At 37.7% G+C, this 15,391-nt stretch overlaps 1 protein-coding gene across 1 annotated transcript in view; it reads right to left on the reverse strand.

Annotated features, from left to right (window-relative positions):
* DPYD (dihydropyrimidine dehydrogenase) overlaps positions 1-15,391 on the reverse strand; it is a 1,003,571-nt gene that overhangs the window by 367,449 nt on the left and 620,731 nt on the right. Inside the window, exon 15 of the mRNA XM_062191802.1 lies at positions 2,008-2,076. Within this exon, the coding sequence (XP_062047786.1) occupies positions 2,008-2,076 (69 nt within the window). The remainder of the gene's footprint in view (positions 1-2,007; positions 2,077-15,391) is intronic.

Below are 15,391 nucleotides of genomic sequence, written 5' to 3' on the forward strand. Positions count from 1 at the left end.
TAATGAATCAATTTGATATACAAGTAAATTTCAAAAGGTTTATGGAAAACAGAATTAAAACATGTTTATTTTGGTTCAAAAAATTTCAAACTCCATGAATAGCTCTCTTGTAATATACATTTTCCATTATATATCTGATGAGTTCTTTAAACACTGGACACGTTTTTATGTTGAGGCCATTATCTTATTCACCTTTGCTTTGGCTGGCCAGGGAATTTACACCTAGTAGGAACTTCATAAATATTTTTGTAGGTAATTGGAATAGGCTATCAATGTCCTGGAAATGTAGCAAATCCTGTGATCAGACACCTGGACAGGAACATTGATCAAGGTCTAATGATACCACAAGCTGTGACAAACTCTTCCAGAAGCCTTTTCTTTTTCAAAGTGCTCAAAAAGCATGACAAAATCACTCCAGGTTGAGAAATGCTCAAAAAGATATTACAATAGTGTACATTTTAAGATAAGAGTAAAAAAGAAGGTATGACTCAGTAAGGTTTTATTTCTAGGTGAAAACGAGTTTTCCTTGAGAATACATGTACAACAGAGAAGATACAGTGGACACACATTAACTTTTATACACATCCTTTAGTTGCATCCTGCTGTCTAATGCTGCTTCCAAGGGGATGTGAAGGCCTGGGGTCATCTCCTTCCTGCGGTACTCCTGGGCTAGCCCAGATTTAAGATAATGGGGAAGACTTTTTAAACTGCAGATTGACCTTCTTGACATGTAAATTGCTCTCCTGTGGAGTGTTTTCAGTGAATATTTTGACTGAACAGAAGGCAATATTTTGTCTTTTTTCTCCCCTTGTTAAATTTTTTTTTTGTTCTACAGAACTTAGAAAGCGATATTTTAAAAACTATAATTAAAGACATGGGATGGGAAAATATCTTTTTAACTAATATGTTTACATTTAAAGTCTGATTTTTTTTTTGCCTATTTAAAAATTAATGTCCATTATGAGAAACTCATTTCTAAAGCATTTGATTCTTACAGAAAGGCAGAGAAGCAAGCAGCATGATAAAGCCATTTATCTTAGTCAGCTTAAAATTGGCAAAGCTCATGCCAAGCACAGGCTCTGTGAAAGATTTCATGGTCAATTAGGTAAATACACGTACAAAATGGACCCAGCACCGAAGATCACGAAGCCAATTACTGATCAGGTTTAATTTCACCCCCCTATGTCCCAGAAGTCATTTTTCCCCTTATAGTTTAGAAACATTCAAATCAAATGCACAATGAATATTTTAAACACTATAGACTTCTATAATATTTTATACTATAGAGTCAGTTTGTAAGTATTTTTCTATTTAGTCTCCTACACTACAGGGAGGTTTTCAAGAATTCTTACCTAAGACTATCTGTACTACTTTCTATGACACCATGATGGACATAAATACACAGAAGTGTATAATTCTATCTGAAATACAAATTTGAGGCACATGGTTAGCTGTTTGCATTTATGCAAGATTCCATTTATATTACAGAAAACCTGCTGACTACTGTTCCATTCAGGAGCATTCTGTCCTACCATTTATGCATGTCTGTATTCAAACTAGAATAGTATTAAATGAACCTTTTATATTTTAAATATTCAAGAGTTTTATATTCAAAATTTCTTCACTAACTGTCAAACTAGTTTGCCTAAAGGCAAGGTAAGATCAAGTTAGACTCTCAAAGGTAGAATTAAATTTTATCATGGCATCCATCATAATATACATTTGCTTAATATGCAAATAGAGTATATGAATTCAGAGAATAAAGGATTTTTTTGATAGTGTATGAAATCCAAGGGATTGCTTTTATAGAATAGATTCCTTTTACATTTACATTTCCATCACTTTAATGAAAACACAGGGTAAACAAATTATAATAGAAATGTTTTAAGTTACATTTTCAATTCAATTTTACTTTGACTGTATTAGTTTTCATGGCAGCTCTTTAAAACTAATAAAAATAGGAGAGAAGAAATAAAATAAATACATGCACACTAAAGAAAACATTACCTCAGCCTTTCTGGAGAGTTCCATCCAGTCACTTTTGTTGTAACTGCACATGATGCTGGCAATCACAATCTTTGAAAAGAAAAAGGAAAGGACAGAGGTTCAAGTAGTTATGCTGTAGTCCACAAATCTGATTATAAAAATTTGTTCTGAATCTGTTGAAAAACAAATCATTGGACAACAGCAGGATAATAGTAAAGCATAGGCCAACATTTGGGACTTCAGACATGGTGTAGACTATCACAAGACTTATAGAATATGAGTTTGGTTCCCCTTGCTCTGAATATAAACATATCTCTTGCCTGGACAAGGCTCATACCATTTTAGAGGGCCAAGGCTAACCTAGACTGACCTCTATTTCATTATACATTTATTGTGTATAACATATGTATAATATACCTTAGCACGTTAAATGACATACCTACAAGTCACCATAACAGGAAATATCAGATCATAAAAGGAGCAAAATGGGGTAGTTGCTGGATTCCAGGAAATTAGGGTTGGCATTGACATCCATATTCCATATTGGAGTACCAGTTTTTAAGTCCGAGCTACTCTGCATCTGATCTAGCTTCCTGTTAAAGCATCCTAGGAGGTAGCAGATGATTCCAGTGTTTGAGCCATTGCTACCCAGGTGGGATATTTGGATGGAGCTTTGGGCTTCCAACTTCTGTCTGTCCCAGTCCTGTCTGTTGTAGGCAACTGGGAAGTATACCAGCAGATAGAAAATCTCTGTCACTCTTATTCTGTCTTTCAAGTAGACAAAAATAAATAAATGGTTAAAAAAAAATCAAAACACCAAGCTCTTATCATGCACAACTCTTTTATGTGTAGGGGAAAAAATCCACAAAGTTATTTTGTAGAGGTCATATGTTTTCATCATTGACAGAAGAAGAGAAAGTTGTGATTCTATCACAGATAATTCTGAAAAGCAGGGAGAAAAGCCCATCTTCAAAGTTGCGCTAACTTTTCTCTCCTGAAAGACAACAAACTTGGGCATTGGGACTCCTACATTTAACTCATCAATTTACCTAGGGTAAATAGACTGGGGTGTGGCACAGAGTTTGAACACATGAATGAGGTTATCCAAGGTTTAGGAGCAGGGGTTGCCTCAGAAGCTCACCCTCTTAAAAGGATTAAACATAAATGAGCGTCATGTGTTAAAGAAGGGGAAAAATAAACAATTTGTGAAAAATAATGGTAAATTACTAGATGAGCTGGAGAGAAGAGTGGTCAGGCATTGATCTTAGTGATGGGAAAAAAGATTCAGTTGTCAAAATACACAGGGTTGATAAACAAGAGGACAATTGGGAAGGAAGAATCAAAGGACCCAAGAGAACATATCTGAGAAATTGTAAAGCATTAGTCAGATAAAAAGAGAACAATAATCAGAAACATGGAAGCCACCAGAAGCAGCCGGTCTGGATAAATTGTCTTTACAGAGAGGAAGAAAGAGAGGAAAGTATGTGTAGACGGCAAAAGGAGGAAAATTAAGCAGGCCTAATTATTGTTGGTTGGGTTTAGTGTTCAATTGTGTCTAGTGAGGCTGCAGCTTTTGAGAATTGGGAAGAAAATAATGTAAAATTGTTTATTCCATGCATGGCCTTTTCTGTTGGGGTAAAATGAAAGTGAATAATCATGTTATGAATTTCGTTTTTAAGCAGAAAGGGGTCATTGGCATAATTATTCAACTTCTGTAAGAGATGCTCTTTTTGTCCTTCGCATGGGATCCAATAGGGCAGCAATGCTCAGTCCCGTGTTGCAACTAGAAAATAGACCAGGGAGGAAAATCAATGGGAGCACCGGCTCTTCCAGTACTGGACCTCCCACTCCTGGTGTAGGTGTGATTGCTCACATGGAGAAAGGCAAAGGTTTAAGAATCCCGTTTGAAAGGGAAATTCAGCTGGGATTCCCAGGGAACATGTGACAGATTGTCTTCATTGCTTTCAAAGCACAGATCAGGTAATAAAGAAAAATTTTTTAAATTTTAGAAAGCTGGTTGGAGGATTTAGGGAACCGGCAGAACCTTGATGGCTGCTGGCAGAACTTCAAGGATAGTGTCAGATGCCTAGAGATGGAAAAACATATTTTGGCCATGAAATACTAGTTGACCTGTGGCAAAACTGACAAGAAATAGACCTAGCTTTTTAGGGGGTTTTATCGCTTAAACCGAAAGAGGATTTAAAAAAAAAAAAAAAAAAAAAAAAAAAACAGAAACAGGCACTGTGGCACAGTGGATTAAGCTCTCCCTTGGGAAATCCTCATTCCTTATCAGATTGCCTGGAATATAGTACTCCCTCTGCATCTGATCCAGCTCCCTTCCTGAGAGGAAGCAGGTGATGGCTCAAGTATATGAGTCCATGCCACCCATGTGGGAATCCCAGATGGAATTCCTGGATCCTGCCATCTCTTTGGTCTGGCCCTGATTGCTTCAAACATTTAGGGAGTGAACAGTATATGGAAGATCTCTTGTGGTTTCCCTCCCTCTTTGTCACTCTGTATTTCAAATAAATTTAAATCTTAAACACACACACACACACACACAAATGGATTCCCAAAGTTGACAATTTCAGATTCCTATACAAACATGCAGTGAGTGGTCCCTCAATACAGCCATAGCTCATGCATCCTCCACTCCACTTCCCCTCTCAGGACACTGTGAGAACAAGGAAGATCCTTCTGGGAGCCAGACTCAGCAAAGCAGATGGGCTGACCAGATAAATCTACTGCCAGGAATGCAAGGTACTGATGCTAGGATATGATATATGCTCTCCACTAGGGACTAACCTGGTTTCTCTTTTCTAAATGGCAGTTTTAATTTTGATAAAGCTGTTTTTGCTTCAAATTTTTATTGATTGTGCCAGGGATGGTTAAAATCATCATTTGCCCTATTGGTTGCTGTGAGTCATGAGGAGCTACAATTGGGCTTGATGAGGGGAAAGAAGTATCACCCGGAGAATTGTCATGGACAGGAGAGCATTGGTATCTGTGGATTCAGTGGCTGCACGTGATTTGGGGCAGCCTCTGTTCAGTGAGGGATGACCATGGTCAGAGCGATATATTTTGTTAGGTTAAGCAGATGGGTTCTGAGAAGCCAAGCACTGTCCTGATCTCCTTTACCCATCTTAGAAAAATAAACTCTAAACTTTTGTCCAAAAAGATGGGAAAGTGTCCGAGGCTGGGTTAATCAGACTGGTCCACAAACCACAATGCAGTGTGTTCAGAAGTGTGGTGAGTCCTCACTTAACAATCTCTCTACTGGCACAGAGAAGCTACACTAGGACAAAATAAAGCAGAGACAGAGGAAAGGGAAGATGAGAGATGGGGAGAGGCCCATGCTGCTGGGGCTCCTCCCACCAGGTGTTTCCTATACTACTTTTTGGCCTAAGAAAGTTTAATATTTTGTTTTCTATCATTTACAGTTTTAACAATTACTACATGTTAAAATTTAAGTTGTCATGCTTGAAAAAACTTCCTTTGTTTTTGCAAAATCAAGTAAATTTAAAGGAAATAGTAAGTTTATACACGATTTTAAAAACACTAAATGGTCTATGCACTGAAAATGTCTTTAGCACCAAGGGATGGTGTGAAAATATATTATGGCATTCTACAGCAGAGGAATAAAAATGGTCAAAAAATCATTTTGCTCTTTATTAAAGGAGGTTGAGAGTTTTCAAAGTCAGGCTGAAAGTATCTAAGGACACTGCCATGATTTCATCTTTCTTTGGTGATTAGAAAGCCCTTCAGTGTTTTGCAGTTGTCAGGTTTTAATCAGGTCAGAGAGGAGAGGTGATTTTTTTTTCTAGTGAAAAAAGAGAACTGATAGATATTTTATATTGTGAAACACCATGCCATGTTACTAGCAATGAATATCCAATGAAACATTTTTAAATCAAAGTAGCCATTTTCTATATTAATATTTCACTTAGTTATGCCATTTCTAGTGCTCTATTTTTATGGCTCCTATTTGAAGACATCATTAATTGAGATAAGATGTAAAAGCCACATGCTACATGGTATTTCAACTTTGTATCCAACCTACATTCTATGATACATAGTCTGGTGCTAGATTCAAACAATGCCATTTAAGCAGTTAGTAAGCAGACTGCAAACCTACTATGACAAGCACTAAGCAGCACAAACAAAGGGAATCTAAAGCACAGACTTTTAAGACTTTGTTCATTCAGGGCCAGCGGCGCTGTGGTGCAGCAGATTAATGCCCTGGCCTGAAGCGCCGGCAATCCATGTGGGTGCTGGTTCTAGTCTCGGGTGCCCCACTTCCTATCCAGCTCTCTGTTATGGCCTGGGAAAGCAGTAGAAGATGGCCCAAGTCCTTGGGCCCCTGCACCCACATGGGAGACCCGGAAGAGGCTCCTGGCGCCTCTCTGGATCGGCACAGCTCCAGCCATTGCAGCCATTTGGGGAGTAAACCAGCAGATGGAAGACCTCTCTCACTCTCTCTGCCTCTCCCCTCTCTGTGTAACTCTGATTTTCAAATAAATAAATAAATATTTTTAAAAAAAGACTGTTCATTCAACAGTTTCCTGGTATTCCTTGAGTATCTAAATTCCAGTACCTGTTCTATCTCAAAATTCCAGTACCTGTATCTATCTCTATCTATGAACAAAACAGAAAATGTCCTTGCCCTCTGAGAACTTACATTCTAGGGTTCTAGGGAAGGAAATGGCTATAATAAGTGAAAACCAAATTCATTAGACCATTCCACATCAAGGTCATTATTACAAAGACAATAACAGAAGTGAGCATAATAGAGCATCATTGGAATGCTCAGTGCCGTACTAGGCACACACAGCATTCTCTGTATTGGGAACTGCAGGATGAGAAGGTGCTTCACACTGAAGTGTAGACCGCATAGTTAAATGAAACCTGGCATTCTACGTAGAGGTAACTGTATGCACAAAGTCTCTGAGGAGGGGATGTGGGGAATGAGCCATGGTACAGCCAAGACAGAGAGAAGGGCTGTGTGACTGGAGTTTCAGGAAAAGTATGAGGTACCTCAAAAGTTTATAAGAAAATGGAATTAAGCATGTAGAGATTTTTGGTGCAAAAAATTATTTTTCACATTATGCTAGAAATGTACATTCTGGAAAAATGCTGGATGGATTTCAAAGCTGTTTTTGTTCTGAAATAAATTTATATTTAATTTTGAAGTACCCATATATGAGAGAAAATGAGAGAAGCAGGCACTAGGCACAGTTCTGGGAGATGTGAACTCTGTGAGAGTTTGTATTTTATTGTAATGGGAGGCCACTGAAAGGTTTAAAGGAGGGTGATAAAATTATCTAACATTTTCCAAATATGCTTTTACTACTTTTTAAGAGAATGAACAAAGGGTTTAAGGGTAAAAGGCAGGAGTCTAGTTAGCTTGAAATAATGTGGCTTGCATAATATCCATAGACATGTGGAGAAGTGGATCATTCTGAGCTAAAACCTACAGGTTTGGTAAATGGTTAGATCTAGGAGAGCATAGGAAAAGAAGAAATTAAGGATGACACCTTATTTTGGGCTAAAAACCATTGACCTGTGGGTTGCAGACAATTTACAGATAGAACAAAATCTAGTGAAGAAATGAGTGGAGTGTATATTATATATTACATATAAAATATTTAGTAAGCACCCCATTAGTGAAGACATCAATTGTGCCACTGGATAACCGACTAGATGTCAGTAAGGGGCTTAAAGATGAAGAAGCACATTTTAGAGGCTTCAGTGTATAATGGCATTTAAAGTCACCTGCCTAGGTGACTTCACGAAGGGAATAGGACAGGACAGAGAAAACAAAGCACCCAGGGCTAATCTAGAGTCACAGGAGAATGTGGGGTCAAGCCAAGAGAATACATTGCAAAAAGCAGGTAGAAATCACTTGTCACGAAGCCTCCTCAGAGTTTTTGTAAGACAGCAGAGACATGCCTGCCGGCTTTGACGAAACAAACAGCACGAGTGACCATTCCAAGAGGAGCTTCAGTGAAGAGCCTGGAGAGAACTCAGACCTTGAGGAAGAGGTCAGAGAACAGACCTCAAGGAAAGGGAGGTGAGACATAAATCCCTCCACCTGTGCTGATGGACCAGCTGAAGAAGAAACGAAGCAGCAGATGAAGAGTTGTGGCAGGTCTGGTGACATATGCTTTTTTAAAGAATAATACTTGAGTAAGTGTTTATGCTGGTGGAAATGATCTAGAATATCATTGAAAAGGTAGCAGGGAATGACAAATCTGAGGTGCACTGTTTCTGGTCTGATAAGGTGCGAGAAGGACAGAAAGAAACAAGTATAGATGCAATCAGGTGTACAGCTATGGCATGGAAATGGTGAACTCATTCTTCCCAGTGTTTCCACTTTCTTTCTGAGGTAGGTGGTGAGTCTCCTGATGAGAGCAAAGAGAAGCAAGGACAGAAATTCAGAACTGTGAGGGATAACACTAGGAAACAGTCATCTGAGAAAATGGGAAAGCCAATTTACTAGATTATGGTACAATGAACAGACCAAAAAAATACAAATTTTACTTAACCAATGTGGAAAATATTTTAGGGCAATAAGATTAATTAGTAAAACTGAAAGTACAAATGATTTACAACATTGGAACACAGGCTGCAGTGTCCTTTGCATGGCAAACATAAATCACAGGTTTCCTGCACTGTTCTAGAACCGAGAGCCATCTTATCAAGATGCTAAGATGCTTTTTGGTGCTTAAGTCATTAAAATTGGATGTGCAGCATCAAAAGGCCATTCTTGTATTATATTTTGCTTTGTAGATAATGCTTTTCAATTGCAGTTTTGATGTGCATTTTGACTAATGAATATAACTTAAGGAAATATAAACTGTGTAAACATCTAATTTCCATGAGGCATTAACATTGTAAAGCACATAAAATGTTACCTCTGATAATTTATGAATTAAATTGTGCATGTTTTTTCTCCCTGAAAAATTCTTATAAAGGGTAAAGCCATAGGTGGACACTTACCCTGAAAACAAAACAAAACAAAACAAAAACCCAAAAAACAGGGCTAAATGGTTTCTATTGTCAACCCTCTAAACTTTTAAAGATCAAAATTAATACTTTTTTTAAACTGTGGTAATTATACTTTTTCATGAAATAAATAATTTTATTAAGCAGTTTATTTTTAAGCTTCTTATACCAAAGTCGGCATACTGGGAACTAAAGTGATGAATAACATTAAACTTCCAATTGGTTATAACGCAGGCTCACTTGTTAATATCCCATTGTCTTAAAGACTATGCTTTAAAATGCCTGTTGGTGGGGACAGTGCTGTGCTCTATTGGCTAAAGCCTCCACCTGCAGTGCCAGCATCCTATAAGTGATTAGTTTCAAGTCCCTGATGCTCTACTTCCAATCCAGTTCTCTGCTATGGCCTGGGAAAGCAGAATAAGCCGGCCCAAGTGCTTGAAGTCCCCTGCACCCGTGTGGGAGACCCAGAAGAAGATCCTGGCTTTGGATCAGCCCAGCTCCGGCCATTGCAGCCATCTGGGGAGTGAACCAGCAGATGTAGGACCTCTCTCTGTCTCTGCCTCTCTGTAACTCTGCCTTTCAAATAAATAAATAAATCTTAAAAAAGAAAAGCTTGTTGGTGTTGTGTTGGTATTCTATAACTACATCAGGAGCTATGCTGGAAATCCAGCCAATGATTCAGCTTCAAGACGATGTAAATGTTTTAGTAGGGAAGAGCTGTAATGTGACAAAGGTGAACAACTGCAAATTACAAGTAGCAGAGGTAGATTTTGTCAAACAAATTTAACAAAAGCATTCCCAATACTACTGGGATTATATTGAAGAGGAAAATAGCTTGGGGCATGTGATTTTCAAAGACGTTTAAACTAAGAATATATGTTTATTAAATATTAATTAACTGTACACATTCAAATTTTAAATGTGCTTTGTGCTTAGTTCAAATACAGGGAAAGTGAGATTGATGCGATTTTCCCTGAAATGAATACTCTGACAACAGGACATTTAGAGTGAAACTCATAAGCTTTTCAAATTTTATTTGTTCCTTGCTTATTTAATGGTGGTAAGCATTAGTAGGAGCCTTACAAGCTCTCTTTTTAAATACGTTTAAAACTCACATTAAAAAATTTATTTGGGGCTCACATTGTCTTAGTTAGACTACTTATAGCACAGAGAAGTCATATTTAGAGTTAAATATGTTTCCATCAAAATGTTTTCCAACAAAAGACAAAAACCACCACAGTAGGCCACTCCAGAACCACAGCTTTTCTCTCCCCTTTTGATCAATCCTTAATATACTGTTACCAAGTTTCAGTTTCTACTGTGCTTAGGGACTTATCTCCCCAAGGTTACCAAAGACTTAACAAATACATTAGCTACTTTTCAGCCCAGACCATTACTGGAATTCTCTTCTGCACTTCAAGCTGCTAATCACCTCCAACTTCTAGAACCTCTCTTCATCTGTGCTTGAGAGATAGACTTTTCTTATTTTTCCGATTTCTGTTTTAGCTTTTGCCACCTCTGCCCACCTCTTGCACATTGACATCCCTAGCATCTAATTGTGGTCCTCTTTTAGTCTCCCTTCATACACAGCCTTTAGATAACAGCTTTGCAACGATTTCTAAGAATATCCACATGCAGAAAATTCATGTATTCACTTTCAACCTGCATCTTTATCCTAAGTGCAAAAACTGTTTATATCCAACCATGTTCTAGTGCCTGAATTCAACTAGTATAAAAACCAATTTTATATGTATCCATTGTAAATCTGCTTATTTTTTCACCCTACTTTTAAGCACGACATTTTTGTCCCAGGTTAGAACACAAGGAAGAGATCACCTTTCTTCATTCCTCCCTCATTACCCACATTCAATTATTCCCCAAGTACTCTCTGTTCCATTGGTTCTCAAACTTGGCTGAGCATCAAAATTACCTAGAGAGTTAAAAAATAAATAAAAGGACTCTGAGTTTCTTTTTATGGAGCAAAGCCTGGGCATCAAGGTTTTACAAGGATCTATAGGTGATCCTCTGAGCAGGAAAGTTCGAGAAGTGCTGTTTCAGTCTACTCCCCAAATATCTCTTGTCAGTGATCTTGGTTTTTCAACATAACTGTATCAGGTAAGATCCTCACCATTGCTTCCCTGGATTACTGTATTATCTCATTTTTTCATGGCTCCATCTCTTGTTGCAGCCTTTGCCATCTGCCAGATCTCTATAAAGAATGCAAACCTCCTTATATCACACTTCTGTTTCAAATTCAACTTCAGGATAAATGCAACTCTTTGATAGACTTTGTGAGAACACAATACAACTTTTGCTCTGGCCATAATGAATCACTTTGCTTTTTCATTCCACATTCTCTTGACCATATGTCTATTCCTTTTGTCTGAATGAATCTGGAATGGTCCCTATGCTCTGACAGCATATGGTATAATAAAGGAGACACATGTCGATTGATATGAAAATAATTATAGTTATACAAACCAGGATATGGTGAGAGCAGAAAGGAAAGGGTGATCATCAGGGAATGTACTGTATATAAGTGAGAGTTAACGGATTCTGAAATCATTCAAATTTATCTATTAGAAGTCAATTAGGAAAAAATTAAAAGAGGAGAACTCTACATAGAGTGAACAGCCTGAGCAAAAGCATAGGATGCTGTCTTTCAGAAACCTTCAAATTAGCTGGCCTCAGGGAAAAGAATGATTATACCTTATAGGAAGTGGAGTGGGATGCATAGTTCAGAACTAGATTTACACAGGCAAAGGACTAACTCCATGATGACCACTCAGTTGAGTAACTGGATTTGAATTTTGGATAATTCCTTCTAGCAAATTCTTGTTCTTCATTTGAATACTACTTTCCAGAAGAGTTCTCCGACCCCAATCCTCCCCTGACTGCCACAGGCACCCTCTTCTGAGATTCCTCTATATCTTTTGAATTTCTCTGCTACAACATTTGTTATGCTGCATTAAATTATTGTTTGTTTGTTAAAAGATTATGGAAGGATTTGCTAAAAATGCTCTTCTTCTCATATCAGTATTTCTAGCATCTAATATTTTTTTTTCTTTTCTTTTTTCTTTTTGACAGGCAGAGTTAGACAGTGAGAGAGGAGAGACAGAGGGAAAGGTCTTTTTTTCCGTTGGTTCACCCCACCAAGTGGCCGCTACGGCCAGCAAGCTGCGCCGATCCGAAGCCAGGAGCCAGGTGCTTCCTCCTGGTCTCTGATGCAGGTGCAGGGGGCCAAGCACTTGGGCCATCCTCCACTGCCTTCCTGGGCCACAGCAGAAAGCTGGACTGCAAGAGGAGCAACCTGGACTAGAACCTGGGATGCCGGCACGGCAGGCGGAGGATTAACCAAGTGAGCTGTGGCGCCGGCCTAGCATCTAATATTTTGTACCTTATACATAACTGGGACTTGAGGAGACATTCACCTCAAAACTATTAAAATATTAAAAGGGATTCTAAGTAATACACATTTTTATTGCCAATTTCCATATCCAAATGCAAGTGCATTTCTACATTCTAGAGAGAGAATGAGAAATGCAGGTGATACAAGGTAAGGGGTTTGGAGCATTTTTATAAAGTATATTTTGTCAAAGAAGAATCCCATATTTTAGTTTCTATATTTATACTTTAGCCACATCTTCATACACCATGTCTCATTGACCCCCCTGCAATTACCTTGAATTTAGAGAACTTTATACTGACAATAAGGAGGCACAAGTAATTTAAGTTACTTTACCAGAGGCAGGCTAATTGATAGTGGAGGACAGGATTAAGTTCAAGTCTTTTGATTCATCTCTACTACTCCATCAAGACCATGCCATATTGATTTCCTATCGTTTCAGTTTACATTAGTGACTCCAGTTGATTTTTACATCCTCAAATCTCTTGTGGGAGATTTTTTTATATATATATATAAAAGTGTTCCCTTTCTGTATCCAAGGCCCTTTGTAACTATTCTAGTTAAGTAGGGCGATTTACTCATCCATTGACTGTGTTGATTCTCCAACTTGTTTTAATCAATACAATATGGCAGAGGTGATTTTTGTGCCAGTGCCAAACAAAGCTTAAAAAGGCTTGGTACTTATTCGTTGACTCTCTTAAATCCTGCCTAGCCTGAGGGTGAGACACCTCATGACACAGAAATTAGCTGGAGAGTTGAGGCTATCCTAGACCAGCCAGCTTCTAGTCCACCAGGAACCTGACCACAAGTAAAGTGAGACCAGCTGAGACCACAAGAGCCACGAGACTTAGTCCTGTTAAGCAAATTGCTAACATGCAGAATTATGAACTAAATTTATTGCTATTTCTTTCCCAAGTCTGGAATATTTTGTTATGGGGCAAAAGATAATTGATGCTAGTTTTAGTAAGCACAACAATAAGGACCATCACCTATTATACGCTTGCATGTTCCATGCCGTGCAGTTAATTTTCCATGTGTATTAGCTGTAATCCTTAGAATACAAGATAGAAATCATTAGCCCAATTTTACAAGTAAGAAAAAATTACTTATTTCAAGAGTTTAAACAACTACTCATAGTTGTGTGGCTAATAAAAATAGATACAAAATTTGAACTGTCTGGTTGTAAGTTGTAATATTTTGCTTCTGAATAATCTATTTTCCCTAGTCATATATTTATTGAAAATCTGTGGCTTATAGATTGTGAATTTTATTCAATGTGTTGATTTCTAATATTTTCAGTCTCAGAAGCAAATCTTATTCTTACATTCTTAGCCAATAGATAATTTCACTGTAGCTCTCTGAATATCATTTAAGTTAGGGAGGTGGAACAGCTTAAGAAATCATAAAATCAGAAAAGAACATTTGAGCAAGAAGTAATGACTTTTCCTGACCACTTAAATATATTAATGGATAGAGATAAGGTAATGTTTGCCCCAAATACCTTGTCCCTTAGGTTGACACACCAAACTGAAGCTCCTACATGTACTGCCCACCACATGTACTTCTAGATTTACATTCCTTTCCCACACTAGTCCTTCTTCTTGTAGTACCACCCTACTACTCTGATGCTCACTACATTATCTGTCTACTCTTCTAGGTCTAACTCAGAGACAACCTCAGTAATATAACCCTCAATTCACCTACTGAACAGTATCTTGTTGCTTAAATGTTTGGACAATTATGAATAAGACTACTGTAAACATTAGTTAGAAGGTTTTTTGAGTGGCTATGTTTTCAACTCCTTTGAGCAAATAGCAAAAACTCTGATTGCTGAATCATACAATTAAGAGTCTATTCAGTTTTTTTTTAAGAACCACACTGTCAGGTCGCTGAACAATTTTGCATCTTCACCAGTGAAACAGGAGAATTTATTTGTTCCACATCCTTGATAAAATTTGGTGCTGTTTGTGTCCTAGAGTTTGGCCATAGTAATACGTGTATAGTTGTATCTCATCGTAACATGCATGTCCCTGATGACATAAGAGATAAAGCATCTTTACATATGCTTATATGCCACCTCTACATCTTCTATAAAGTTTCAAAGTCTTTGGCTCATTTTTAATTAGTTTGTTTCTTTACTGTCGAGTTTTAAGTTTTTGCATATTTTGATAACAGTACTTTATCAAGTGTATCTTTTGCAGATATTTTCTCTTCTCATTCTCTTTGACATTTTCTTTCACAAGCAGAAGTTTTTAATTTGAATGAAGTCTAGTTTATAAATAACTTCTTTCATAGCGCCTCTCTTTGGTTTTTGTATCTAAAATGTCATTGACAGATCCTAATCTGTCTAGGTTTTCTTCTATGTTATCTTCTAGAAGTTTTGTCTTTTAGTGTTCTACAATTAGGTCTATGACGCATTCAGAGTTAATGTATGTGAAAGGTAATTTATGTGAAAGGTTTATCTCTAGATTGACGTTTTTGCGTGAGTTATGTCCAATGTTTCAGCATTATTTAATGAAATGACAATGTTTTTTTCCATTGTATTGCTTTTGTTCCTTGTCAAAGATCAGTTGAATTACTTATGGGCCTTTTTATGGGCTCTCTATTCTGCTCCACTGATCTGTTTGTTCTTTTGTCAATACTATATTGTCTTGACTATGGTATTTTTATAGTAAATCTTTTTAAAAAGATTTATTTATTTGTTTGAAAGGCAGAGGTATTGGGGTGGGAGGAATAAGGGAGAGAGAATCTTTCATCTGCTGGCTCACTCCCATAATGATTGCAATGGCTATAGATGGGCCAGGTCAAAGCCAGGAGCTTCATCTGGGTCTGCTATGTGGGTGTAGGGGTGCAAGTACTTAGGCCATCTTCCGTTGCTTTTCCAGGTGCATTAGCAGGGATCTAGATAGGAAGTAGAGCAGCCAGGATTTTGACAGATATCATGTGGGATGCCAATGTTTTGGATGGCAGTTTAACCTGCTATACCACGATATA

This window comes from Lepus europaeus, chromosome 5 (assembly GCF_033115175.1).
Source record: "Lepus europaeus isolate LE1 chromosome 5, mLepTim1.pri, whole genome shotgun sequence".
Classification (NCBI taxonomy): Eukaryota; Metazoa; Chordata; class Mammalia; order Lagomorpha; family Leporidae; genus Lepus; species Lepus europaeus.